Source organism: Pleurodeles waltl, chromosome 4_1 (assembly GCF_031143425.1).
Source record: "Pleurodeles waltl isolate 20211129_DDA chromosome 4_1, aPleWal1.hap1.20221129, whole genome shotgun sequence".
Lineage (NCBI taxonomy): Eukaryota > Metazoa > Chordata > Amphibia > Caudata > Salamandridae > Pleurodeles > Pleurodeles waltl.
The window spans coordinates 397,687,486-397,714,923 of NC_090442.1; the positions used below are offsets into that span (position 1 = coordinate 397,687,486).

General features: G+C 42.8%; 1 protein-coding gene across 3 annotated transcripts in view; it reads left to right on the top strand.

The window, feature by feature from the left end:
* Window positions 1–27,438, top strand: part of STK38L (serine/threonine kinase 38 like) — a 402,183-nt gene that overhangs the window by 234,116 nt on the left and 140,629 nt on the right. For all 3 annotated transcript variants that reach the window (XR_011202284.1, XM_069228620.1, XM_069228621.1), the window contains exon 7: window positions 10,835–10,989. Coding sequence is in view for 2 of the 3 variants with exons in the window: in XM_069228620.1 (XP_069084721.1) it covers window positions 10,835–10,989 (155 nt within the window). In the remaining variant the exon portion in view is untranslated. The remainder of the gene's footprint in view (window positions 1–10,834; window positions 10,990–27,438) is intronic.

A 27,438-nucleotide genomic window follows, 5' to 3' on the forward strand; every position in this document is an offset into this window, starting at 1 on the left:
ATTTCACCCTGCTGGATCCACACTCAGAGGCCCACAGTCCACCACTGCCTTCCAGCCATGGTCGGCACCAAGCAACAGCTTCAGACGCCCCGCCTTCAGGTTCGGTGCTGAAACTTCCATTGAGGCCGAAGCCTTCAGTATCAAGTACATCGGCCCTGGAACAAAACCGGCACCTACTTGACCTTCAGTGCTGAGCTGACCGTTGATGTCTACCACCTCAACGCTAAGCGGCGTGTCAGTGTCTAAGCCAAAATATTCCTTGGCACTGAAACCTCCGAAGTCAAGCTCTAAGTCTGGTTCTGACACATCAGTGGAGACAATCCTTCATTAACTACAAGAACAGCTGGATGTTAAACCAAAACAGATTCACCTCCAGCTCCATTCCAGATGTATACTTGCTAATGCTTCGACTTGGACACCTCCACCACCACCTAAAAGGAGGCTAACTTTTCAAAAGGCCCCAGATGTGCCTGTTCCTCCCAAACAGCAGAAGAGAGTGGACAAGGCCACCACCCCTTTCACCAGCCTCACCACCTCCTCCACCACCAGCATCACCTTCACCACCACAATATGTAGGAGATTCAGTGGATACCTCATCTCAAGGGTCTCCTCATTCAGATACTGCTGGGTATGTTGGGGCACAAGATACATTTGGGCCTCAACCACAAGATGCCTCCCGGGATGCCTTTGATGCTGATCCCCCAGCTAACACAGATCCAGACTTATATCTTGCCTGCCCCTCTCCTCTTGATGACGCTACCTTTTATCAGGAGGTTATAGCCAGAGCTGCTTTGTTCTGCAATGCTAAATTGCATAAAGAACCTCTAGAGGAAGACTTCCTCTTTGACACACTACCAAACACACATGAGGCTACACAGTGTCTCCCTATATTAAAGAGCATGCTATGACACACAGCAGTTCTATTCAAGGATCATATTAGGGCTAGGGTCATAAAACCCAGAGTTTATGATAAAAAATAGAAGATCTCCCCATCTGATCCCATATATATTAGGGGCCAGTTACCACCAGACTGCCTCATCACTACCACTGCTGGCAAGTGTGCCAGCTCGCAGCCAAGTGGCAAGACTGCCTCCTGATAAAGAGAGTTAGCATATTGAGGCGGCGAGGAAGAGAGTTTGAGGCACATGCGGCTAATCATTGTCGCATCACAAACTCTAAGGGCCTTTTGGCGTGTTATGACTGGGCCCATTGGGATGAAATGGAGAATCCCCTCCAGTATCTCTGGATGCGCATAAGAAACGTGGGCAAGAGCTTGTCAGAGAGCGCAAACTCATATCCAACATCTCCTATATGCTGTGCATCAGATTCTGCTGATACCGCAGTTAGGGGGATTTATACGGCATCTCACTTGGTTGCCATGCATGGCTTTGAATACTGGTTTTCAACCAGAAGTACAACAAAACGTACTTAATGTGCCCTTTGAAAGAAACATCTCTTTGGGACTCAAATAGATGCCACATTTGAGAATATAAAACAAATAATGAGATGATGAAAGAAATGGGGGCCCCTCAGACACTTGCTCCTCTGGCACTTTTTGCTGTCCTGGCTATCGTGGGAGCTCAAAGGCGACCTCCTCAGACGCCCTCACCTCCTATTAACATTACCAGAGCCAAAGCACCTCCCCAAGAGGCTACTACTGTGATTTCTACAGAAGCACTAATGCCGAAGGTAGAGGTATAAGGTTTCCTCCCCACGTGAAGTAACACCTTCCACCAAACAATGACTTCCCTCTCCTACCCCAATCATATAACACCTGTTGGGGCCAATTACAGGAATTTCTGCCCACATGGCCAGAGGGTATTAGCCATTATCTAACATAACTACTGTCTGGAGCTCACTACCACACCTCCCAAAATTCCACCACACACTCACAAGCTATCACTGGAACATCAAACACTGCTCAAACAAGAAGCTCAAGCTCTTCTCAAAGGAGCTATAGAACCTGCCCCGCTTCAACACCAGGGTTCGGAAGTGTACTCTCTATACTTCCTAATCCACACAAAAGACAGGTCTTTATGGCCAGTCCCAGATCTTAGACCACTAACGGAGTACATCCCATTGGAGCACTTCCACGTGCCCACCTTGCAAGATGTGAAGCCAGTTGCTCAACAGGACGAGTTTATGATCACATTAGACCTAAGGGACGCCTACTTTCACATACCGATATACCTAGCTCACCTCAAATATCTAAGGTTTGTGATAGTTGGCTAATATTATTATTTAATGTCCTTCCTTTTGGAGTGATTAATGCATCCCCAGTACTCAGCAAGTGTCTAGCGGTGGTAATGGTCTATCTATGCAGACAAAAAGTCCATGCCTTTCCATATCTGGACGATTGGCTTATCAAAGCCAACACTCACCAACCGTGTCAACAATATTCTCTGATTACAATAGATCTGCTCCACCACTTGAGAATCGCCAACACTGTTCCCAAGTCTCACCTACATCCTCTGTAGGCTCCGCCATCTCCATGGGCTATTCTAGACACACAAGTAGGATTAGCCTATCCGAATTCTGCAATAGTCCAGAATTTTTAGACACTATTACTTCAGTTTGAGGCAAATCAACAACTCACAGTGAGAACAGTCGTTTGCCTCTTGGGGATGATGTCCTCCTGCATTGCCACAGTCCCCCATGCCCGAATACACGTGTCCATTACAGGAATGTTTAGCTCGATAGTAGTCTCATCAGTTATTGGATCTAGTGTTGATAGACCACCAAACCCATCATTTTCAACAATGGTGGAGTACCTTAACCTGTTGAAAGGGCAGCCTTTTATTGACCCTGTTCCTCACATCACTGTCACCACTGACACATGACTCATGGGTAGGATGCACATATAAAGGATCTCACAGTACTGGGTCTCTGGGACACCATACACCGGGGTCTCCACATTAACTACCTAGAGCTTCCAGCTGTTCGCCTAGCGTTGAAAGCATTACTACCTCACCTCATTCACAGGGTAGTCCTACTCCAGACAGACAATATGACAGCCATGTATTACCTACAAAAACGGGGTGGGCGGGTGGGATGTTCTCCACAAGTATTTCACCTATTAAACGATATGGAGATGGCATGGACAACACAACATTTATCTGTTAGCGGAATATCTCCCAGGCACAGACAATGATTTCACATACCTCCTCAGCAGAATGCAGCAACAAGTCCACGAGTGGGAACTCCACCAACAAGTCCCCCTCCCATGCTGTCCTCCTCCCATGCTTCCACAGATGGGGGTTCCCTCAAGTTGACCTTTTCACAACCACAGAAGACACAAAATGCCCAAACTTAGTCTTGAGGTTCCCATACTCACAATCCAAGTGCAACACACTGTGGAGGAACTAAAACTTTCAGGAAAATTAACCAACCATTTGTTGCATTTTGACCTTCCCATAAAGGAAAGCCTATATCTAAATCAGGCATGGCCACAGGGTTAGTTAAGTGCAATCAAACATGTGCAAAAGCAAAAAGAACTCTATTGCACCTCCTAGAGCACACACTACTAGGAAGAAAGGAGCATCCATGGCTTTCAAAGAAACCTGACATATGCAAAACTGCTATGTGGTTTGCACCACACACTTTCAGTAAACATCGTGTGGATGTTTTAGTACACCTATAAGCCAATATAGGGCAGGCAGTGCTATGTACACGTTTCCGGACAACTTGAATACCCACAGGTTAGCCACCAGTTCTTAGGGGGTACTGCATTACAGACCATGCAAAGCATGTGTATCAACAGACACACATGCCTCGACCAGAATATGTTAAGCACCTGTTCGTAGCATGTAATGCTGTAGATGCACATGTGCCAGCCCTCCTTCCTGGACACCGGTGGCCCTTGCAGTTTTCTACTTTATATTCAGATTGACATCTAATTACCTACACTTATTCTGCACTCCATTCTCACCCTTCTGCGGGAAAACAATTAACAATGTAGTTGAAACGGAGCGAAGGCACACACGTCCAAACCTGATGGCGGAAAGAAAACAATCTAACAATGGAGTCCATGCCAATGTGCATTATCATGGAGAAGAGGAGTCACGCTACCTCATGACTCGAAAGACTTCTTTGAAGAAAAACAACTTGCACACATCCGGACCCAACTCTGGCAGTAGTATGTAAAGCATGTGCATCTACAGTACTACCTGCCCTGAACAGTTGCTTACAGGGTAAGTAGCATGTTCCTTACCTTCACCTGTTGTTGACTTCTGTCTTGCTGTAGTTGCATGTGATACCCCTTGCCATTGTACATCACTCTAGTTTTTCTCACTTGCCTTCTTTCTCACTTTTTGTCCCACTTGATGTTAATCTTACTCTTAAACTTAACTGCTTGCTGCCCAAAATCTTTTCAGTTATTGGTACCCGTCTTCCCTCTTTTACTTTTACCTTTTTTTTTTTTTAATATTAATGTTTCTCTTTCTCATAATGCTCCTCTCTTGTCTCCTACTTTGCACCAATATCCTGTTTCAATATACTTTTTTCTCGAACTTGCCACTTTTTTTTTTTTTATGAACAGATTTAGAGGAGAGGTGTTAAACTATTACAGTAAGTCAGCACATTCACCACCTATCTACTACACAACACATAAAAAACCAGATGTTTTGGTTTCCCAATCGTTCGTTTTAGGGTTCTTCTCCCAAGTATGTTTAGTAACATTGCAGCTGGTCTGTAGCTGCTAAGACGCCAGTTTCTTCAGTAAACAATTTTCTTAGTCTGGTCTATGAAATATTTTTCTTCCTTCTTGAAGTGGGTAAAAACCTGCAAGTTCTCTCTTTTTTTTTTTTTTTTTTTTTTTTTTTTTTTAATAGATGTGTATTGAAAACATGCAGATACTTGTTAAATTGAAAACATTGACTTTTGGTATGCTCCGAAAAGTACGTCATGATTGTGTTAGTTTGATTTCAGGTTTAGCCGAAAGCTCCCTTTTTAGGTCGAGCATAGCAGCGCGCATGTGCTGCTTTCCGAGGTGTTGGTATCTATCTGGCTTTTAACAACGTCCACCTCACGCCCATCACTATCATTATCACTGGTTTGTGGTTTGTGGACTTGCCCTTCAAAAATTCTTTGGCATTGGTAAATGGTTTACGTTTGTCCCTCCTTGGGGAGGTTTTGTTACCGCCTTGGCTATTGCCCCTGTTTCATGGCCAATTGCACTTATGCCGATAAGTTTGACTGCGAGCAAACTTGTTTTCCCTTTTGTGTCACTGATGCTCATGGTGGCTGTGGCGCTGTGAATCGGCTCGCTTACGTGAAACTGTTTTACTTTTGATTTTCATGTTGTGGTAAGAAAAGTCCGGTTAGGAGTTTGCAATGCCTATAGCTCTAACTCAAGCAAATGTGAGACCCGTTGCATTGCAAATGCTTGTTTTTCTAATAGTTGCATCTTTTTCATGATCTGCTCATTTTTCTTATGAAGAATTTCAATGTCAGCAAGCAGGTTATCTTCTGTGACATCTAGTTTGTATATCATTATGAGTCATGTGGTCTTCCCAAACGCATAGCACAAGCCACTTTAGCAGCATGATGGATATTGACTTTTGTTGACTGGCCTCATCACTGGATGGGGTGGGGTTCATTAGGGGAGCAGAGGATTAAATAGTATGCTATTATCCAGGAAGTAAATTGTTATAAGACATATGGGCTCTGCAGTGATCGTTCACAGAGCAGACTTCAACCCCATTGTTTCAGTATTTGCTTATCCAAACTGTCCAGGTGATCTGATGATCTGGATCTAATTGTACAATTAGTGTTCCTGCTCCCTCCTGGGCATAATCAATGAGGCAACTAGAAAAGTATTCTGAAAACTAGTTATGGCACAGCTTAGACTTTTCTGAGTACAAGATGATTGTTATAATTCACTGGCTGATAACGATTCTCTTGCTAAAATGCCTGTTTAAAGAAAATATGCCTTGTTTCGAAGCACCTTCCAAAAGTGGATAACAGTAGACACCTTCCTAGATCTGTCATAAAAGGCAACAAATGGAAAATGGCAGTTCTTTTGTGTTGGTATTTGTAACCATGGTCTCTGGGCCACTTTATGCTATAAAACAGGCATTTGCATTTCACTTTACTTCCTATTCCTCTAATCTTCAGGGTTTTTTCAGACATTCAGAAATTCTGTTGCAAAAATGAGCTTGTTGAGTCCAACCTAAATATGAGACTGTTGATACCAAACAACTTCTTGCATTTAGCTTCCTAACTCACATGGCCTGCTTTCTAAAATCCAACAGTGGGTTTTTCATCAGAAATCTGGCTTTTTCGAGCTGTATTAGCATACTACAGAGCACTCCTGTGGACCTGCATCAGGGACTTGTTATTCCATAACAAGTTACATTTATATATTTGCATTTAACATTTAGGAAGAAGATTTTGTATCCCCTTCTTTTTCAAGAACATGTAATGGCTTTCAGCTGTCTGTCAGAACGTCAACTGTCTTGGAGGAATATACAGCTGTAAACAGCTTAATTAGAAATTATACACAATCTTTAGTTTTTATTTGTTCTATTTTTAGACAATTGGTTAACATCCCATACCCGTTTGTGGAAGAAAACCCAGAAACTTATGTGTAGCCTTTGATTATAGCTAGCCTTCCGACTTGGAGGTAATATATGCCTTCAGATCAGCACACTGTACGAAATGCTTATTTTTGCAGCACAGATACAAACCGAACATTTTTAATCCTGGTACATAAAATTCAGGATTATTGTATGTAGTAGTGTATTGCCATGAATTTTTCTCTCTTTACCTCTCTCTCACACGCATTGCACAGAGGTCAAAATAAAACGTTTATATTGTTGCCCATTTGAAATAAATATTTTCATGCGACTTTGGAAGAAAATTACTGAAAGGTTTTTTTGTTGACTAAATGGTTGTTTTTTAATGTAAATATCTCAAACCCTGCAAAACCTGGGTCACATGCTTTCCGGTCTTTCTCATTTGCCTGCTTTTTATTAGTTTGGCTGGCGTCTATGGTTTTACTTCTTGCTTTTCAAGCACTATCTTTTTCTTTTGGGTGAAGCAGTCCCTGGGAATGTATGTGTTTTCCAGCTGACTCATGTTTTTTTTGTGTTGCCCACTGCACTCTGTGTTGCTCTCTGTCTCACTGTGCTTCTCCGCTCCCCTATCTGTTGTGCTTGCCCTCGTGTACACCCACGCTTTTTGTGCTACTTTAGTTTTGTTTAGCACTCCAGCTTAAGTTTTACGCCTAGAAAATGAAGAGGACCCTGCATCGAAGGTGCCTTTTTGACATTTTTAATTATTATTGTTATTTTTATATTATCAACATTATTTTTAGCCATGCGGTAAAGCCTCATGGATGATGTACTACAAAGCTAAAAGACCTACCTATTGGTTTTACCATTGCTTGTTTAAACATAGATGCCTTTTCTACCTTTTTCCACACACCTGAAATATCCTGATTAGGATTACGGTAAAGAAAAAAATAAATCCTCTTCTTTTGCGTAATTAACACACATTCCAATTGCAGTGTTCTGTGGTGTAGCAAAAGAAAAATAAGTGTTAGAGATCTTGTTGACTAAGTGAAAAATATTCATCTTTCAAAGATCATCAATATGAAGAACCTTTGCTTCAGCTTTCTCCTAATTGGCATCTTCGCTTTCTTTGTTTTACACAACTAGCTCATTTGTTCGTTTTAAAACTTTACTCCTATCATTGCTATTGCCTTATCAAATATTTATTATATTTACTCATTCTACACAGTGTAAATTTCCATAGAAGCCTTTTTGTTGCTTATTCATTTTTCCAAAAATACTAAAGCCATTTGTGATATACTGTGCTTATGTTGATCATGATCAGTTCAGTTAGGCTGACTTTGTGCTGAATATTCATTTTCCACACAATACATATGATAGACGTTGTCATTATGTGAAAACCTAGCAAATTGTTTTCCATTATTTCCCCGTGTCCAATGTTTGTTACAGTTGGTGCATCATGGTATACACGCTGTATTACTGTTCTTGCCTTGTTTACTGCATTCCTCCTTGCCCTTGAATAATAAGCGTTTGGATAATTAACTTTTTTAAGTCGAGTGGCTAGGTTGATAGTGAATTTGTTTTTATTACTTTAGCTTAGAAACCTGAAAAGGTATGGCCATTAATATTGTATTGTATGTATTGTAATCGTATTTATATAGCGCTTACTACCCCTGACGAGGCGTCAAAGCGATTTTCGATGAGTAGCACGCTACTCCGGAACCCAACAAGAATTAGTGATGGATTAGTATCGTTAAATAATGAGTACAGTTTTAGTATTATTATGAGTTAATTTGAGCCGCGGATATGAGAGTTTGTTAGTTAGACTGGAGTAATAGAGGGGTGGAGGAGGAAAGAAATCCAGAAGTGTTAATTGGGAGTATATCCTTCATTTACTCAACCCAAAGGCTTGGGATGAGTAAAGGGGGGCGGAGAGGGACGAGTATGTGGAAGGGTTAGGGAGAGCATAGTAGCAGGGTGAGATGAATGCAGGAGAATTTAGTAGGGTTGTGTGGCAGGTCACAGAGATAGAGTGAGGTTTGGTGAGTTGGAGGTGGAGGGAAGAGCTTAGGCAGAGATTTTTAGGAGATGAAAGTGGTAGAAGGGATTTGGGATGAGTCAGAGTGAGAATGGAGGATAGTTTGATAGAGACATGACATAAGAGTGATGAGTAGATAAGTGTGATAAGATGAAAGCAGAAATTCATAGATATCTAGTATAACAACCCAAAAACCAGGAGCCATGCAATGATCCACGAACATGCCAAGCACAGAAACAACATATATATATATATATATATATATATATATACACACACACACATATGCACATACAATACATAATTAGAATCATGGGTAAAAAATACTTAGTCAGACAGGTTTAAAGAGTGTGTGTGTATTTTATTGTTATAACATAGTAGCAATACATATTTTCCAAAGAAACTATAAATAAATAGAAATATACATATAATCTGGAAACAAAAATATGTATCCACATAGGCATATGCAGTTCATAGTTGTTTGAAAAAGTCCTGTTCCATGTATAGCTTTGTGGGTGATACAAAGCAGCTTGAAAGTGCATCTTCTGGCAACGGGTAACCCAGTGGGAGATGTGGGCTTGCAGCTTTATATGTAGTAGTAGCCTAGCTGCGGAATTCTGGATACGTTGTAGTTTTTTCATAACGGATAGAGATGATCCATGGTAGAGGCTATTGGCATAATCCAGTTTGGATAGTACAAGCGAGATAGTAGCTTGCACCTTGTGTGGAAATCCGAGGTGGGGAAAGATGCGTCGTAAAGTCTTTAAGGTGATGAAGCTTGTGCGTGCTAATTTGTCTACTTGGGCATTCATAGTTAACTTGGAATCCATGGTGATTCCTAGGTTTTTAACTTCCTTGGATAATTGAGGAGGTGGTCCGAGATCGTCAGGCCAGACGCACAGAGGGTCATAATTTTTCCAGTCACCACATATGAGTATTTCAGTTTTGGAGGCATTTAGTTTGAGATGGCTCCAGGTCATCCACTGATCAACGGCTCTGAGGCAACTGAAGATTTGTGAGTTTTCAATGTTTTTGGGGTCTTCTAATTTAAGTAGTATTTGTGTGTCATCTGCATAGTTGTAGCATGTGAGATGGAAATCATTGATCAGTTCTGGTAAAGATATCATGTAGATGTTGAAAAGCAAAGGTGAGATGATTGACCCTTGGGGGACCCCTGCTTTTGTGAGGTAGGGTTTGGACGAGAAGGGGGGCGAGTGGATGATATTCGCTCTTTTTTGAAGATAGGAAGTAATATGCCATTATTGTAAAATATGTTTGTTGTAAGGATACACAAAACTGTATTCTCGTTTATTCTTCAGCCATTGCTTGTTCTGTGCTATAATTCCACAGCGTAAACTTGGTTTGATGATCATGTGTTTGACCAGAGATCTTAAATCTGCCCCTACCATTTGTGTATGGCTTTGCATGCTCACCTGATTAGGATCCATAAATAATCAGTTATGGAAACCTGTGTTACTTGCCCAACAATATTTTTTTTCTTTTGAGTTATTTTCTTGTACACTACCATCCCTAGGATGTCAATTTGTAGACTCTAGTGGCAGCATGCAAGAGCCTGAACACTAAGGTGTGGTCAGTACCTGCAACATGACATGTTGGTGTTTGTTGGATGGATCTTGGAATGGGCTGCACAAAGATCAGTTTGATAGGAGTTTTAGTCTGAGATAGCCTAGTCTGGTTCTGATGTCTTTTGGTGATACTGAAGTTTTAATTGAAGGAAGCCAATATGTGGACGACTCTAGAGCAGGAATTATTTTTTGTACTTAAAGGTTTAAGCAATCAACCTACTGTCCTAGGTTTGAGTGAAATAATTCAAAGTTTCCCTCATTTCATGAGACGGGTGTCTCCCGCCGCTGAGGGTGAAGCAATACCTATAAATCACCAGCAAATTTTGGTCACTGATTCTAAGAGTATGTGTGGAAACTACTTTTAATTGATACCTTTTGCCAGATTTTATTAGATAAATGGTGCTTTTTTTATATGCATAATCCACTTTGAAGAATTTTTACTAATTTCAGCTTTATTTTCTTTTTTTAGGGGGGGGGGTTGTAAGCCATGCATCTTTACTTTGTGTTTTGGTTGGATTTGATACTGTGAAATTCTGCAAGCTTGATCTTATTATGTTGCGATTCACTGATGTTGCTGCAGGAAAAATGGGGAATGTTATAATTCTTACAGTGGGCATACTGACAAAACATGGTTATGAATTGATGCTGCGAACAGTTTGGGTGTGCTTAGTATAATGATTTCCTTTCTATTCTTGCAGGTGATATGATGACCTTGCTAATGAAGAAGGATACCTTAACAGAGGAGGAGACTCAGTTTTACATTGCAGAAACTGTGCTGGCAATAGATGCCATTCATCAGCTAGGATTCATCCATCGAGATATTAAGCCAGATAACCTCTTACTGGATGCTAAGGCATGTGTCAGTAAACATTAGAAATTCAAACAATAAATGACTGATATATGTGTACAGATTGCTTTAACCCTGTTGCTCCATCCTCAGAAATTAGAGATTCTGCGCTGTAAATGACCTTTCTGGGTTAGGAGAGAAACACAATTTTTTTTTATAAAGTTAATGTTTTGGGAATTGTGTGGAACATTTGCAGCCTGATTTACAGGCTAGTGCATGTGATGTAAGTGCGGGGTTGGAGCAATAGAACTGTTCTTTTGTCAGCGTAAAAAAGCAAGTATTTAGAAGCATATATGCAGATTTACCACATGGAGTTTGTTTTAAAAAAGCAGAAATACCTCTTGTACAATAAATACAGCAGGTGCAAAAGGTACATGAAAGCTGTCAGACAAACTGAGTAACATAAGACCATACAGTAGGAATATGATGTTCGATGGCATGTGTGGCTGTAAATACACATACTCTGCATACTCCTGCCATCTAGTGTTGGGTCTTGAGTGTTGCAAGTTGTTTTTCTTCGAAGAAGCATTTTTCAGTCACAGGATTGAGTGACTCCTCCTTCTCAGTGATCTTGTTCATAGGCACCAACTCCTTTGTTAGATTTTTTTTTTCTTTCCGCCGTCTGGTTCGGATGTGTCTCTTCGCTTCATCTTTCGACTTGTTCTGGTTCAAAATCTTTCCTTCTGCCTTCTATTTATCGACAGAATTGTTTCACAGTTGCTTATTTCATTCATTCAGTTTGCCTCCACTCATCACTCCGGGCACCAACCGTGTGTCCTCCATTTCGGCCCTACTTCACCACCCAGCACTGAAAAATATGCTGAGCTGATAGAATGGACACCTTTTTAGTTTTTGTCCTCGGTGCAGGCAAAATTCCCCCACACCAATCAACATCTGATGTGTAACTTGTGCCTCTCCCCCGACCACCAGGAAGCCACCTATAACTCATGTAAATTCTTCCAGTTGAAGAAGACCCTGTAGGACCAAAGAGGTTGTAGATGACGCATAATACTCTGGATGATACCCTGGACTTCTGTGGGAAAGAACAAGCCCAGGAGGAGCCAGAAAAGAGGATGCCTTTTTGATCCAGGACTCCAGCAGGCAATCTGATATCGAAAGCCACAAGGTGACATCCGCACAGCTTGTGGGTACTGTGTTCCCTCCTCCCCACACTGAGATTATTAAAAGGCCCCTTGTAGAGGTCGCCGAACTGCCAGCAGGTCATGGCCAGATCCGAAAAACTGTTTTGGCTGCCCGACCTCTGGCCTGGCTCCGAAAATAGCTAAGACCAAGACAGACTCTTCGGTGATGACCTCCTGCACCTCGGACCGAGACATCGTAGCTGTCTCGGTCCGAACTTCAGCTCGGAGTACTTCGGCTCCAGGCCAACCAGATTCCACTTATGCTTTGCTGCTGACAAAAGAACGCAGGCCGAAAACTTGAGCGTTGAAAACAAGGGAGCTAACACCTTCGGAGCAGAAAGACTACAGCCAGTCTTCAGCTACGCCATCACCCAATTGAGCCTATTTTAGAGACGATGGCCACTCAACAGCGCCACCTCCATATACAGGAGGGTACTGGGTGCATTATTGCACACCCCTACCACCCCATTATGTCAAAGAGGAAACTATTCTTCGAAGAGGCCCTGGACACTTCTCCACCTCCAAAGAAGGTCATGGACAAAGCTACCAGCACAACACACAAGCCTTCTGCTCTTCCTCCTGATCCACCTCCTTCACTCCCTGCCTCTCCTCACTCACTTGCCTCACCTATTGTAGGAGATCTGACACCTCAAGGTTCCCCTGTATACACTGGGTAGGATTTGGGTGGGACACAGCAGAACCCTGATCGATTGGACACATATGACACTGATTCCATGTTAAATACAGACCCAAATTTGTACCCCACAAGACCCTCCCTGCCAGAGGATAGTACATCCTATCAGCAGCTAGTAACTCTGGCAGCTGCCTTCCATAATGATGAGCTGCACATGGACCCCATCGAGCAGGACTTCCTGGTCGATACTCTTACATCCACACATAGGGATATTGAGTTTCTCCCCATGCTCCATAGCATGCTTCGTCTCGCATACAATTTTTTTTAAAGAACCTGTCCACTCTACGGTTATCACCCCTAGAGTAGACCAGAAATATAAGCCTGCTCCCTCTGACCCCTCCTGCATCAGATCCCTCCAGACCCTATAGTGGCCACCACTGCACTTAAACAGGTCAGTAGTCAGGCCACAAGGGACTCTTCTTATCCAGACAAGGAGAGTAAAAAGCTGGATGTTGCTGGCAAAAGTGTGGCTGCACAGGCAGCAAATCATTGGCATATCGCTAACTCACAACCCCTGCTAGCTAGATACGACCGGGCTCTCTTTGATGAAATATAGGAGGAGCTCCTCCAATTTCTCCCAGAAGAGCCCTGCACAAGAGGGCAGCAAATTGTTGCATAGGCGCAGACAATCTCAAGCAACTCTGCCCACTGTGCCCCCCCCCCACACATTCAGAGGTGGTTACAAATCTATAACCAAAGAAGTGTCTACTTCCCAGCCCAGACAACTTTAGAGGCTTTACCTCCACTGCAAATCAGTGAATTCACCCACCCTCTCCACACCTGTCAGGGGATGAATTTCCATCCATAATGGGTCACAATCAACATGGACCAATGGGTTCTTTCCATTATCCAACATGGCTACTGTCTGGAGCTCCTCTGGACTATCCCACAAGCACCTCATGCTTCTCAAACAATAGGTTCAGTTCCTTCTTCTCAAAGGGGCTATCAAGCCTTTCCCCTTACAACACCAAGGATCCAGGGGTACACTCCCTATACTTTCTCATTCCCCAAAAAGACGAATCTGCCTATTCTGGACCTCACACCATTAAACCACTTCATTCTTGCACAACACTTTCATATGGTTACTCTTCAAGACGTTATTCCGCTTCTACAACAAGGTGACTTTGACGGCCCTAGATCTGAAATACTCCTACTTCCATATCCCCATCCACCCTGCACACTGAAAATACCTAAGATTCGTGGTTGCAGGCAAACATTACCAGTTCATAGTCCTGCCTTAGGAAGTCACAACTGCTCCCAGAGTCTTCACAAAGTACTTAACAGTAGTTGGCGCACATCTCAGAAGACAAAACATACATGTGTTCCCTTACCTAGACGACTGGCTCATCAAAGACAGCACACTACCACTTATCTGACAGTGAACCTGCTTCACACATTGGGATTCACAGTCAACTTTGCCAAACACAATCTACAACCTATTCAGATACAGCCCTTTTTAGGAGCAGTTCTCAGTGCAGAATAGGGGTTAGTCTACCCCCAGCCCGGCTGCATTCAGAATTTTCAGTCCACGATCCCCCAGTTTCAGGAGAATCGCACATACACAGTCAGGACTGTTATGCGCTTGTTAGAGATGATGGTGTCCTGCATTGCCATTGTTCTCCATGCCAGACTCCACATGGTCCCTTACAGCAGTGTACGTCTCATCAGTTGTCTCAGTCACAGAGTCACCTGGAGGATCTAGAGTTGTCAGCCCACAATGCTCGCCGCTCTCTGCGAAGGTGGAACACCGCCAATCTGTTGAAAGGGCGGCCTTTTCCTGACCCTGTGCCTCAGGTCAGTCTGACCACAGATGCATCACTGATGAGTTGGGGTGCTTACCATCAATACCTCACAGTACAGGGCCCTTGGGATCTCAGTTGCCAATCCCTCCATATCAGTTACCTCAAGCTTCAGGCATTCATTCTAGTCCTGAAAGCATTTCTTCATCACCTCTATCCCAAGGTTGTCTTAATCTGCGCAGACAACTTGACACCCATGTGTTACCTACAGAAACAGGGGAGGGGGGGTCACAATCGTCCCGATTGTCACAACTCTCTCAAACAATATGAAATTGGGCTCTCCACCACCACATTCACCTGGTGGCAGAGTATCTCCCAGTAACAGACAACGACTTGTAGAACTGCTCAGCAGGATGTAGCAACAAGTCCACAAAGGGGAACTCCACTGGTAAGTCCTTCAAATATACTTCCTAAAGTGGAGAACTCCTCAGATAGACCTTTTCACCACAGCAGAAAACTCAAAATGCCCAAGCTTCACCTCCAGGTACCCACGCCCTCTATCCAAGGGCAACACTCTTTGGATGAACTGGTCTGGTATATTTGCCTATGCCTTTCCTCTCCTCCCTCTCTTACCAATTCTGGATCAGAAACTCAGGTAAACATCTCTCATAATGATACTGGTGGCTCCCACTTGCGCCCGTCAGCCCTGGTTCTCAGCCTTACTGGACCTCTCTGTATTTCCCCACAAGAAGCTCCCCAACAGGCAGGGCATTCTCACTCAAAATCAAGGACAGATGAGCCATCCGGACCCCAAGTAACTCAACCTTGCGATATGGCTCCTGAAGTCATAGAGTTAGGTTACTTAGTTAGGATTGCCTGCGGAATGTATGGACATTTCTCAGGGAAGCTCGTAGACCAACAACTAGAGCATGTTATGTTGCAAAATGGAATCGTTTTGTATGCTACTGCCAACCCAAACGTATTCATCCCATTAAAGCTACTGTCCAAGACATTGTTTATGTGCTCCATTTACAGAAAGCAAATTGAGCTTACCCTTCCATTTGTTTACATCTCACAAGTATAGCTGCATATCTACAAAACAGACAACATACTTTCTTGTTCAGAGTCCCAGTCATCAAAGCTTTTATGTAAGGACTTAAAAGGGTTATTCCACCCAGAGTGCCTCCTGCACCATCCTGAAACCTCAATATTTTGCTTAACAGGCTTATGCCCCCCCCCTTTTGAGCTGCTTCATTCTTGTCCTCTTCAGTATCTTTCTTGGAAAGTGGTGTTTTTAGTCTATCACATCACTCAGACATGTTAATGAGCTCCAGGCCCTAATCTTGGAAGAACCTTTCTTCCAGATTCATAGAGACAAAGTGGTCCTTTGCACAAACCCTTCCTAAGGTGGTTACCCAGTTCCATATCAACCAATACATTGAACTACCAGTATTCTTGTCACAGCCTGAGTCAGTTGCGGAAAGAGCTTTACACACTTTAGATATTAAACAATCACTTATGTTTTACATTGACAGAACCAAAGACTTGAGGAAAACCAAACAGCTCTTTGTAGCGTTTTCACTACCTCACAAAGGCAGTCCAATATCCAAAAACAGCATAGCTAGATGGATAGTGAAGTGAATGCAAACTTGCTATGCTAAAGCAAATAGACATTTACCTGTTACTTCTAGAGCACATTCTACTAGGAAAAAAAGGAGCCACCATGTCTTGTCTCTGAAACATACTTATAGCTGACATTTGTAAGGCAGCTACATGGTCTACCCTACATACATTTACAAAACTTTACTGTGTGGATGTACTAGCACATCAGCAAACTAATGTAGGTCAAGCTGTGCTACAAACACTTTTCCAGTCAACTACAACTCCCTTAGGCTAGCAACTGCTTTATGAAGCGATTGCTTTACAATCTATGCTGATCATGTGTATCTACAGCCACACATGCCATTGAGCAGAAAATGTTACTTACCCAGTAAGCATCTGTTCATTGTATGTAGTGCTGTAGATTCACATGTGCCCTCCCCAACGCCTGTGACCATTCCAGTTACTTTATATTTGTACATATGTAGTTACATTTGCATGGACATCTTTCTCCAAACTTCCTCTTCAGTCTTTTTTTCGCCTGCCTGCGGGAAAACAATCTAACAAAAGAGTCAGTGCCCATGCCCAGTATCAAGGAGAAGGAGTCACTCGATCTTGTGACACTGAAAAATGCTTCTTCGAAGAAAACAACTTGCAACACTCCGTACCCAACACTAGATGGCAGGAGTATGCAGAGAATCTACAGCACTACATGCCATGAGCAGATACTTACTGGGTAAGTAACATTTTCCTTACAAGTGCCAGACAGATTTCAATAGCACAATAACACCCACAAAGCAAATAGTATGAGTATGTCATGATCACTGGCTATTACTTTAGCAGTAAATGTCAGAAATGCCTACCAGATCTGCCCAGATTTGTTCAAAGTATTTTATTATGAAAGAAATGTGTTTTTTTGCTATATCTTTGCTAATCTTCTATCCACATATGAATATCCAGTTTAATGCTGCCCCTCAAATCTTCAGAATTGTTTTCTCTAACACATTTATGAAAAATGTTTTTCATAAAGGGAAAGTGCAAAAGCCAGTTCATATGAATTGCATTATAGCTGCTGTAGTATATACCTTACCCTATATAATACACATTTCTAATACATTAGTTCCTGCAGTTTCAATACATTTGCCTTTTTGGTGCCTGTTTTGAACATTTGATCAATAGTAATATGCACATGCATTATTGGTTTTCATTGTAGAACAGGCAAGTTCACCTCTGATAACTTTTTTTGTATAGTATCTAAATGTGTGATGATAATTCTAGTGGTATTTTATTTGCATACAGCAGAAGTTTGATTTTTCTCAACAAAATTTCATGATTCATAGAATCTTATCTTTATTCTTTCTGGCTGATTATATTCTTTTTGCTTATCATTTTGTTTTGTCATGCACCAAGATCCCTTGCGTAACTCGTTAGAAGATTGTTAAAGAAAAAGATGAAGGATATTTAGAGGAAAGGATCAGTAGCACTAATACAAGAGGGCTCTGCTGTTGAACACTGGAGTGGGTCCCTCCATTATCTGAATAAACTCTATCCCTCTACACATAACACACCTGCTCTGACATAACTACAGCATTCAGAAATGATAGAAAGGTGACATGTAATTCACTGTAAAACTAATAAGCCAATAAATATATTAAATATGAAGTGAAAATATATTTGACCCTCTGCATTTATCCAGTTCTAGAGTGGATTGTACAACAATGACAGAAACATAAGACTTTTGATTGATTTCTGCATGCCGCTCTGCTACACTTCAGGGTTCCCTAGAGCTTTTGTGGTTTAGCATACTATTACTGTTAAATGGATATTTCTCCTTTGTTGGAGATGTTTTCTACTTGTATCATCGATAAACCTTTTTTATTTACTAGAAGAGGAAGAAGTGAAAATGAAGATGAAGTGAGCATTACATTGCAGATGACACCTTAGTCTTCGTCCGTCACAAACCTCTTACTGATTCGATGAAATTTGCGTCACTATAAACATCAATCTCCTGGAATAAAACAAATGTTTGTATATTGAAAATATAATGATGCACTTCAAGTACAGCCTCAAGGATCTTTTCAGGTTCTGCCATTTCAGCTGGCCTGAACGTAGAATTACATATCTGCCAATTTGGCATTGAAAGTCTCAACAATGAGAGGCAATGGATAGTATTACAAATCAGAAATATTTGCTTGGCAAGCAGGCAATTAAATATTGAGGCTACGTCCATTAAAATGTAATTCCTACTCGTGTGCCCTGGAAAGATCCCTCACAAGCTAAATATGCCTGGATATGGTCATTCCTTTGGAATTACTCCATTCCAGTAACAAAATTGCCTGGCTTCTCTCGAAACTCCCAGTGATCTTCATGATCAGATTTCAAACCAGATCAGGTAATCACAGCATAAAATATACCTTCTAAAGAAAATCAAACATGTGCCCATGTGAAAATTTAGGTCAAGTGGCCCATGGCTCTTTACTTCTCATCTGCTGAGTGGAAACACCATTATGTGTTTTTTTTGCAGGGAATCCACAGTAAAGCCACCAGATTAATAACCAGTGCCAAAAAGGGTGATCAGACTAAGGCCCTCATCACAACTTCAGTGGTCTTTTTCAAAAACCACCAGTGCTGGTGGTTTTTAAGACCACCCTAATACGATTGATCTCTGAGTTCTGCCCGCACTCGGGTGGAATTTCGAGACCAGTCATTCTGGCGGTCGGCGGTGCAGAGGCGGTACCTCCACACAGAAAAGAGGTTGAACACTGTATTACAACCCGTAATACAGTGTGGCGATGTCCAGATGGTGAGGTGCTGCCGGCGGTAGAAGTGCCAGGACCTGTTCTCTCCCAGACAACCTCCTCGACGGACGAGGTAAGTGGATCGTTCAACAGGGGAGAGGGTGTGTGTGTGTGTGTGTGTGTGATTGTTGTGAATGTAGGGGTGGTGGAGTGTTTGTGGGTGTCTGCGCGTGTGAGTTTTTGTGGATGGGGTGAGGGGCAAGTGAGTGTTTGTGGATGGGGGTGTGCAAGTGTTTGTGGTTTGAGGGGGGTGTGCGGGCATGAGCGAATGAGTGCGTGGGTGCGATGAAGCGCATGAATGCGATGGAGCTGATGGATGGGGTGAGTGCGTTTATGTGTGTGCATGTGTATGTAAGTGAACAGGAAGGGGGGTGCATGTTTAAGGGAGCGGGGAGGGGGGTGTGTTTGTGTGAGCGAAAGGGGGAGCGAGTGGGTGTGTGTCAGTGGACGGGGAGAGCAGGTGAGTGCGTGTATGCAGTGCAGGGGGAGGGAATTGAATGTATGTATGCCCTGGGGATGTGTGAATGTATGTATGCGCTGGGGTAGGGGGTGTGAATGTATGTATGTGCTGGGGAGGGGTGTGTGAATGTATATATGCGCATGAATATGAGTGTGTATGTGGTGTTTGTCAGTGAGAATGGTGTGTATGTTGCATTTGCGTGGTGGTGTTTGTGTGGATGTGTGTGAGAGTGTATCCTGGTGACAAGAATGTTTATTCCTGTTGCCAGGGTGTAAAAGACCGCCAGCTTTTTCTAGCGGTATGACCAGCAGAAAAATGCTGGTGGTCTCCCACCTCGTGATACCACTAGCGGTATCACGCCATCCTCCGTGCTAGACGTGCTCACCTCCAGCCTGGCGGAATGTGGTAATGCGGCGGGACGGGTGGAGACTCCTAAATTGGCAGTATTCACCGATGGCCTGTCGGCAGTGACACCACCACAGCCATCCTGGTGGTCTTTGGACCGACAGGGTCGTGATGAGAGCCTAAGACTGTCTGAGTTCCAGCACATTGCACTGGAAGCAAGAATGAACTTTAACATTGTAGGAGGCTGGCCTGGCTTATAGTGGGTACTTTGTGGTAATTACACCCTGTGCCAGGTCCAGTTATCCCTTATTAGTAGAATAGAGGTGTTTCTAGCAGCTTAGGCTGATAGAAGGTATCTATGGCCAAGCAGCTTAGGCTGAACTAGGAGACATGCAAAGCTCCTACTATACTACTTATATCATATAGCACAATATCATAAGAAAACACAATACTCAGAGTTACTAAAAATAAAGGTACTTTATTTTTATGACAATATGCCACAAGTATCTCAGTGAGTACCCTCAGTTAGAAGGTAAGTGATATACACAAGTCATATGTACACAAACCCAAAACAGGTAAGTAATAGTAAGAAAAGTAATGCAAACAGTGTAGAATTACAATAGGATGCAATAGGTGAACATAGGTCTAGGGGCAACACAAACCATATACTCCAAAGTGGAATGCGAATCACAAATGGACCCCAGACCTATGGGAGATTGTAGAGGGTCGCTGGGACTGTAAGAAAACAGTCAGGGTGTCCAAGATACCCCACCCCAAGACCCTGACAAGTAGGAGTAAAGTTCCCCTACTACCCCAATAGGACACAATAGTTGTGATAGGGGGATTCTGCAAGAACCACAAACACCAGCAGAGCACTGAAGACAGAGTCCTAGACCTGAGGACCTGCAAGGCAAGGGGACCAAGTCCAAGAGTTGCGATAGTGTCCAGGAGGGGCAGGAGCCCAGGTTGCAAAGAGGCTGCCTCGGGGTGGAAGAAGCCAAGGATTCTGCAACAACGAAAAGGGAACTAGGAACTTCTCCTTCGGATGGAAGATGTCCCACGGCGTGCTGGATGTTTCAGAAGTGTTTCCACGTAGACATACCGCAAACAAGCCTTGCTAGCTGCAAGGGTCGCTGTAGAGGTTTTTGGGTGCTGCTGGGGACCAGGAAGGACCAAGATGTCGCCCCTTGGAGGAGGAGACAGAGGGGGCGCTCAGCAACTCAGAGAGCCCCCACAGAAGATGGCAGCACCCGCAGAAGTACCGGAGCAGGCACTTGGAAGATTTGTGAACCGGAGTCAACTCAGAGTTGCAAAGGAGGGTCCCACGACGTCGGAGTCCAACTCAGAGTGTTGAACACTGCAGGACGGAGTGCTGGGGACCCAGGCTAGGCTGTGCACAAAGGAATCCTTGGAGAAGTGCACAGAAGCCGAAGCAGCTGCAAATCATGCAGTACACAGGTTTGCAGTCTAGTGTGGGGAGGCAAGGACTTACCTCCACCAAACTTGGACTGAAGAATCACTGGACTGTGGGGGTCACTTGGATATAGCTCCTGTGTTCCAGGGACCACGCTTGTCGAGATTAGAGGGGACCCAGAGGACTGGTGATGCAGAAGTTTGGTGCCTGTGTTAGCAGGGGGAAGACTCAGTCAACCCATTGGAGATTTCTTCGGGATTTCCAGTGCAGGGTGAAGGCAGACAGCCCTCAGAGCATGCACCACTAGGAGCAGTCGAGAAAGCAGGCAGGATTAGGTGCTACAATGTTGCTGGTAGTCGTCTTGCTACTTTGTTGCGGTTTTGCAGGCGTCCTGGAGCAGTCAGCGGTCGATCCTTGGCAGAAGTTGAAGGGGGAAGTACAGGGGAACTCTGGTGAGCTCTTGCATTCGTTATCTGAAGAATACCCCAGAGGAGAGACCCTAAATAGCCAGAAAAGGAGGATTGGCTACCAAGAGAGGTAAGAGCCTATCAGAGGGGGCCTCTGGCGTCACCTGCTGGCACTGGCCACTCAGAGCAGTCCAGTGTGCCCCCAACACCTCTGAATCCAAGATGGCAGAGGTCTGGGACACACTGGAGGAGCTCTGGTCACCTCCCCTCGGAGGTACTGGTCAGGGGAGTGGTCACCCCCCTTTCCGTTGTCCAGTTTCGCGCCAGAGCAGGGCTGGGGGATCCCCGAACCGGTGTAGACTGGCTTATGCAGAGATGGGCACCATCTGTGCCCATCAAAGCATTTCCAGAGGCTGGGGGAGGCTACTCCTTCCCAGCCCTTCACACCTATTTCCAAAGGGAGAGGGTGTAACACCCTCTCTCAGAGGAAATCCTTTGTTCTGCCTTCCTGGGCCGGGGCTGCCCAGACCCCAGGAGGGCAGAATCCTGTCTGAGGGGTTGGCAGCAGCTGCAGTGGAAACCCCGGAAAGGCAGTTTGGCATTACCTGGGTTCTGTGCCAGAGACCCGTGGGATCATGGAATTGTCACCCCAATACCAGAATGGTATTGGGGTGACAATTCCATGATCTTAGACATGTTACATGGCCATGTTCGGAGTTACCATGGTGACGCTACACATAGGTAGTGACCTATGTGCAGTGCACGCTTGTAATGGTGTCCCCGCACTCACAAGGTTCAGGGAAATTGCCCTGAACGATGTGGGGGCACCTTGGCTAGTTCTAGGGTGCCCACACACTAAGTAACTTGGCACCCAACCTTCACTAAGTGAGGGTTAGACATATAGGTGACTTATAAGTTGTGCAGTGAAAAATGGCTGTGAAATAACGTGGACGTTATTTCACTCGGGTTGCCGCGGCAGGCCTGTGTAAGAATTGTCTGAGCTCCCTATGGGTGGAAAAAGAAATACTGCAGCCCATAGGGATCTCCTGGAACCCCAATACCCTAGGCACCTAAGTACCATATACAAGGGAATTATATGGGTGTACCAGTGTGCCAATGAGAATTGGTAAATTTAGTCACTAGCCTGCAGTGACAAATGTAGAAAGCAGAGAGAGCATAAACACTGAGGTTCTGGTTAGCAGAGCCTCAGTGATACAGTTAGGCACCACACACAGAACACATATAGACCACAAACTTATGAGCACTGGGGTCCTGGCCAGCAGGATCCCAGTAACACATATCAAACACACTGACAACATAGGGTTTTCACTATGAGCACTGGGCCCTGGCTAGCAGGATCCCAGTGAGTCAGTAAGAACACCCTGACATATACTCACAAACAGGCCAAAAGTGGGGGTAACAAGGCTAGAAAGAGGCTACCTTCCTACAAACATGTGTTGCATTTGATATATATATATAGAAGCAAGCCTGTGGCTATTCAGAAAAGTTCACAAGTGAAAAAGGCTAAGGCGTCAAAATAAGCCACCTTGTGCTGGTCTCAAGTGATCTGAACTGTGTGCTAGAAAATGTAAGGCAGCCATGTTTTCAAAGTATGTCTAGTTTACGGTCTCTTCACTAATGTTTAGGAACAATCTTGTGTTTCACAGTGTGTGGTTCCCGCTAAATTAATATAATATTTAAATTTATAGAATCTAAATAGATACATAAATAACTTGAACAGTGTCTACCACTAAACTATTGGTAGAAAAGGCAACATTGTGGATAAAAAGAATTACAGTTATCATTATGGGATAGAGTGGATCAAATAATATTCACACCAAACTGTTTGTGTATTTTCAAATTTCTACATCTTAAGCGTTAAGAAACCTCATTTCTAAGAACTACACGAAGCCATCACCAGCTTCTTCCTGGGAGAAATTGATTTTACAGAAAAAGATGTAGAGAAGCCTCTGCCTTCAATAGGTTACAGTGACATGAATTTGCCAAATGGTCAAAATCAGTGGACCTCCATCAGTTAGAAAAACGTACTTGTGGTTTTTTTTGGGGGTGGAATCATCATCATCAATATATGAATATCAATTGAATCTTTTATCAGTCCAGTACAGATTTCTTTTATATTGGTAGTTAAATGGCTAAAGGATATACCTACAGTAGAAAATAAGGCAAATAATGCAAAACCTAGTATTCTGGCTGGTTAATTTGTTTGCGTGGCATATATTTCAACAAAAACAAAGAGAGAAAACATAATATAGAATTTATTGATTAACCATGTTTTTTTGTAGTTCAAATATTTTAAGTGGTCAGCGTGTTATTGTGGATAAAGATAAAACAGATACTATCAAGGACAACCAATTTGATTTTGAAAAAAATTGGAGATCTTGGAGTCTAGACTCTTTCCCAGAGCAATGTAATTATAAGAAATGTTTAGAAGTCCATATCAAAGTCAGGTGATAGGAGGAAAGGAACGCTAATGTTAAATGATGAAATCTGAAGTTGGGAATCACCGCTTCCCATGCACGCAAGTAAAACCCAGTGTAATTTAAAATCCTAATCTCTGTCTGTTATGGGTTTGGGGAGTTTTGATTTAGAAAAAGATTCACTGTAAAGGTCGAATTCCTTTGTTATCAAAAGCAATGACTTAATTCTAGATGCATAAACTTTGAGCGTGTAATGTTCACTACAAATTAAACACTCTTTAGGGCAATGCTTCATAAACGTTTTAGAAACAAAACACACTTTATTACAACACTCCTGCGACCCACCTAGCTTTAATGGACATGAGGCAAGTGTTTTTGTTTTAAATGTAATAATAAAGATTAGTGTTGTGGCATATTGTTATTTGAAGACAGCAAATTTTCCATTGAAATAGTAACTACAAATCAGCTTGCGACTCACCAGTGGGTCAGGACTGACAGTTTGTTGAAACACTGCTCTAGGGGAAGAGACGGTGGTGGATGTCTGATAGCTTAAAGAAAGTCACTTACTTGGAAATCTGCTGTGTTGATCCATCCTTTAAAGTATATATGGCAGTTGAAGTTCTTTTTGGCCATTGGGCTGAGTGGGTGCAAATGTTTGGCAACTGTAATTAATTTCAAGGAAAAATAAAAATGCACAGTACGGTTTGAGCTAATTGGTTTATACAATATACATTATAGACAAAGGGCTACTTAAGTCTTCAGTAATTAGCTTTTATCTTAATTCAAGATACTTGGCTATCAAGCTGGGCGACCATTATTCACTTGATTTTTGATGATGTCTGACAAATTCTATGCCTTGATCAAGAGGTCAATTTTGAAGAATGTTCTGGTTCTAGAAGCTTTTATTTTTTGAATAGTTGGTCAGTCAATGACTGTCCCAGTGTAGCCACTGCGGTTCAGGGTGCTACTATTAGAGACTATACTTTGTTCGGATCAAGATCTGATTGATGTGTAGATTTTACCATTTGTCCAAGAGCGACCGTCTTGCTCTGTTCTGAAAGGTCATCCTGGCACTCTATAGATCTGAGTCCTAGAATAAGCAGGGACAGCATGTTAGGTAACAATGCATTGAGCCACCTTCCAAGCAGTCCATTGTTGCTCCCTTACTACATAGGGAGCTGCTGTCCAAACAGTGGTGCTAGATAGGCATTGTATGATCTGAATAATCTAAAAGTATAACCAAAGGATGCAACTGTCAACACATGCAATATATTGAGTGACATGAAAGGTCACTGCTCTTGGAGGGCAGCATTGAGACACATTGATAATGGTCAACAAACTGCCCTGCTTCAATAATCTCTCGTGTTGTGTAGAATACATGTATATATTACCAGTATGTTGGGCCATATTTGCTGAATGTTTCTGATTATGGTGAGAAAGCTCCCCAAGGAGTGAGCAGGAGCATTGATCCGAACAGTAAGTTGGTCTTGGGATCAGGATCTGGATGACTGACCACTTATTGGTAGTATAAACCATGTATCAGTTTGGGTGCTATAATGGTAAGTCTATACAGCTTATTCTCTAAAACTATTAAAATGTGAAATGTCCCTGACATTTGAAACAAAAGTGCTTTCGGCGAGGCATATCAAGTATGCACAATCCAGCTTCTGCTGCCCTTAAGTCCAGGATATTCCTTAGGAGGTGGGTGATCCACTCTAATTCCAAATATTGCCTTCTCTACATCATCCAGTTATATTAATCACTTTTGTGGTCCAAAATTTTACCTTGTACTGCACTTAAAAAGATTGCAGCATGTACTGTGGCTGCTGATATTACGTTCTTGTTTTAGAAACCCTCATTTGAGAAATATGCATAATATTTTAAGTATGTATGTGTATGAGTTAATTTGTACATGGAACACAGAAGGATGATGGACGGAGTGCTGAAACTTTTCAAGCACTCTTTCCCCCAGTTCAGGCTGGACTCTTCCCAAACTGAGGTGGCATGTTGAGCAAAATAACGAAGGATTTAACCCAGATCTGTGACTGGGGGTGAGTGCATGAAAAGTTTCAGCAATCCGTCCATCATCCTTTTGTGTTGCAGAAGTGGCTAAGTGGCTAGGGCATGCCCAGTTGTGGGTCCCTTGTTCACTGTGCCACTGAATTCAAGCTAGCCTCACTGATGGGGGGGGTAATAGCCTGAAACCGGTCCCAGGATGCTTGTTTCCGGTCCAGGGAGGACCTGGTCTGGCAGTTCGGGCTGGACGGTTTTATTGGGGAGCAGGGTCAAGACTGATTTGCATATGGCAGGGTCCAAACTGGCGTGGCATAGTGAGCAAAAGAGCAATGGATTTAACTCAGATCTGTGAATGGGGATGAATGTTTGAAAAGTTTCAGCACTCCGTCCATCATCCTTTTGTGTTCATTTGTACATGAGACATGCCCCAATATCTGAAGAACCTACCTGCTGTGTAGACTGGGTAAGCTTCCAATTTCTGGAACAGGAAGTCAAGTAGCAACAAATTAAGAAGTTGGTTGTGTCGCAAGGAGGTGCAAATAGTACACCAAATGATTCTGGACTGCCATATGTAAGGTGAGGCTAGAGAAGAAACTATGGCCCCTTAGTTTACTTGTTTCGGATTCGAAGAAGGATGCAGACTTTGAAAGAATGGCTTTGGACCTATTATGTAAAAATGAGGAATAGCAAGCTCGGCAGTTGGAAGAATAAATTCATCTTTTAATAGACATATTACAGTGTAGTCTTGAATGTATTTTTGTAATTATTTTAGGTTTGACAGTTAACATATTTTAGATTTGATGTGAGTGAAAAGCAATTGTTTAAATGGTTTTATGGACTGAGTATAAGCAATCAAAATAATACATAACCCCACTGCAAATGATGGTTATAAAAAGTCAGCACAGTAATGGTTCTGCATAATGAAAGCAAAACAATTGACTCTTCTCTTATTCTATTCTGAGGAGCAATATATGTGTTGCTTCTCCAGAACAGTACATTTCATTGCTTCTGGTTGACCTTGCCCATTCTTTGCTACATAACTCCTCAGAGCATTTGTGCAGTGCACATTCAGAATTTTTTTTTCCAGGAGTGTTTACTTTGCACATTTTAATTCACTTGTTGGAGACATGAGAGTTGAATAAATTGCACTCTGATGTTGACTCCACTGTTTTAGCTGAGGATATATTTCCTTTAGCTTTCTTTCCCGTGACAATGCTACTACTAATTAGTTATTTGTATATAAATAGTCATGCTTTGCTAAATGATCAAGCAAGCAATAACCATGTTCCTAAAGCACTATGTAGCAGGATGAAAAATGAGTTGGGAAATCTGGATAAAAAACCAGATGGAAAACGGCAGTACGTTTGCACCTGTCTGAAAGTTAAGTCTTTAGTAATTAGATT